At 36.6% G+C, this 1,237-nt stretch overlaps 1 protein-coding gene across 1 annotated transcript in view; it reads right to left on the bottom strand.

Moving 5' to 3' along the window:
• Positions 1-863: 863 nt before the first annotated feature.
• Positions 864-1,237, bottom strand: part of LOC118413609 (F-box/LRR-repeat protein 2-like) — a 9,660-nt gene continuing 9,286 nt past the window's right edge. The window contains exon 12 of the mRNA XM_035817136.1: positions 864-986. Coding sequence (XP_035673029.1) covers positions 864-986 — 123 coding nt within the window. The remainder of the gene's footprint in view (positions 987-1,237) is intronic.

Here is a 1,237-nt window from a genome sequence, read left to right on the forward strand (position 1 = left end):
TATTAATGTTGACTGAAAATACTTATGCAAGGAATATATCATTCCAGATTGAGGGAAAGGACAACTCTGTAGCAGCTTAAATTGTATTCATCCTCCTTTGTTTGAAAGTTTTTGTTGATAGCACTGATTAAGTTGAGTTAGCAATGTACTTAAAAAGTTACTAGTATCTGGTTAATTAATTGATTATGCAAGCATCACCTATTGGTTCGGGGACACTGCAAGGATCCGAAGCAAGCTTGTGACATTCAGGTCGTCTACAATGAAATCTTGCTTCCAATATTTTTGTGTTTGTGGTGTCTTTATTATTTGCAATTATAAGTGTTTCCTAATATTTCAGTTGCTTGTTTTATTGCCCCAACATGAAAAATTCTCTTTAAAAAAGGTGAGACAATCATACAAACTTTTCTAGTAATACAATTGATCGTAGAGATAGAATACAACATATTTACACCAGTCATAAAATTTACATCATAACCAAAAGGTATGAAGCCAGTTGTGCTATAAAAACAAATGTGTTCAATAACCAGTAGTCATTGAGCTGTAAAGTCACTCAGGTGTTGGCTAGCTATTATATTAATGCAACAACTCACTTAAAAACAACAATTTCATTCTGTAGCAGATGTGTGGTATAATGTTAGTCCAGCCTTGATTTTGCTCAAATGTAGGCCTCCAAATCTGACATACATGTATGTGTATCAAACCATGCCCACTGTGGTGTTTTGTTAAAAATTCTACCTGTACATCCCTGAAGTGTACAATTCACCCCCTCTTCATAATCATGACATTGGCTCTGTAGCCTTTTGTCTACTGTCAGGTACAGTGGCATGATAATGGAGAAAATATGATTAGAAGTTCAGTCCACATCAGCTCACAGCCATTTGGTCCACCCGGAGATACTCCCCAGTGTCCAGGTTCTTAGCCATGAGCTGGTTGGGATCCATGTTGGGGGTCTTGTGTTCAATGTGGACTCTCTTCACACAGCAATCCTGTAGGGGAAAGCACAGGAAAGTTACATTCCATGATGGAATGTAACTTTCATTTCCATGGCAACTGTCAGATAAAAGCAGATGCACTTTGTAAACTGTGATCAGATGGTACCAACACTTTGGAGATCAGTCAAAAATAAGACATTTTTGTCTTAAATGCATGTAGAAAATATCACTTCACATTTTTAGAATAGAATGTTAACATTGTAAGCTGATGTCAAATGAAAGCAGTTCAGTGACTGAACATACAG

The sequence above is a fragment of the Branchiostoma floridae genome, chromosome 4, assembly GCF_000003815.2.
Source record: "Branchiostoma floridae strain S238N-H82 chromosome 4, Bfl_VNyyK, whole genome shotgun sequence".
NCBI classification, from domain to species: domain Eukaryota; kingdom Metazoa; phylum Chordata; class Leptocardii; order Amphioxiformes; family Branchiostomatidae; genus Branchiostoma; species Branchiostoma floridae.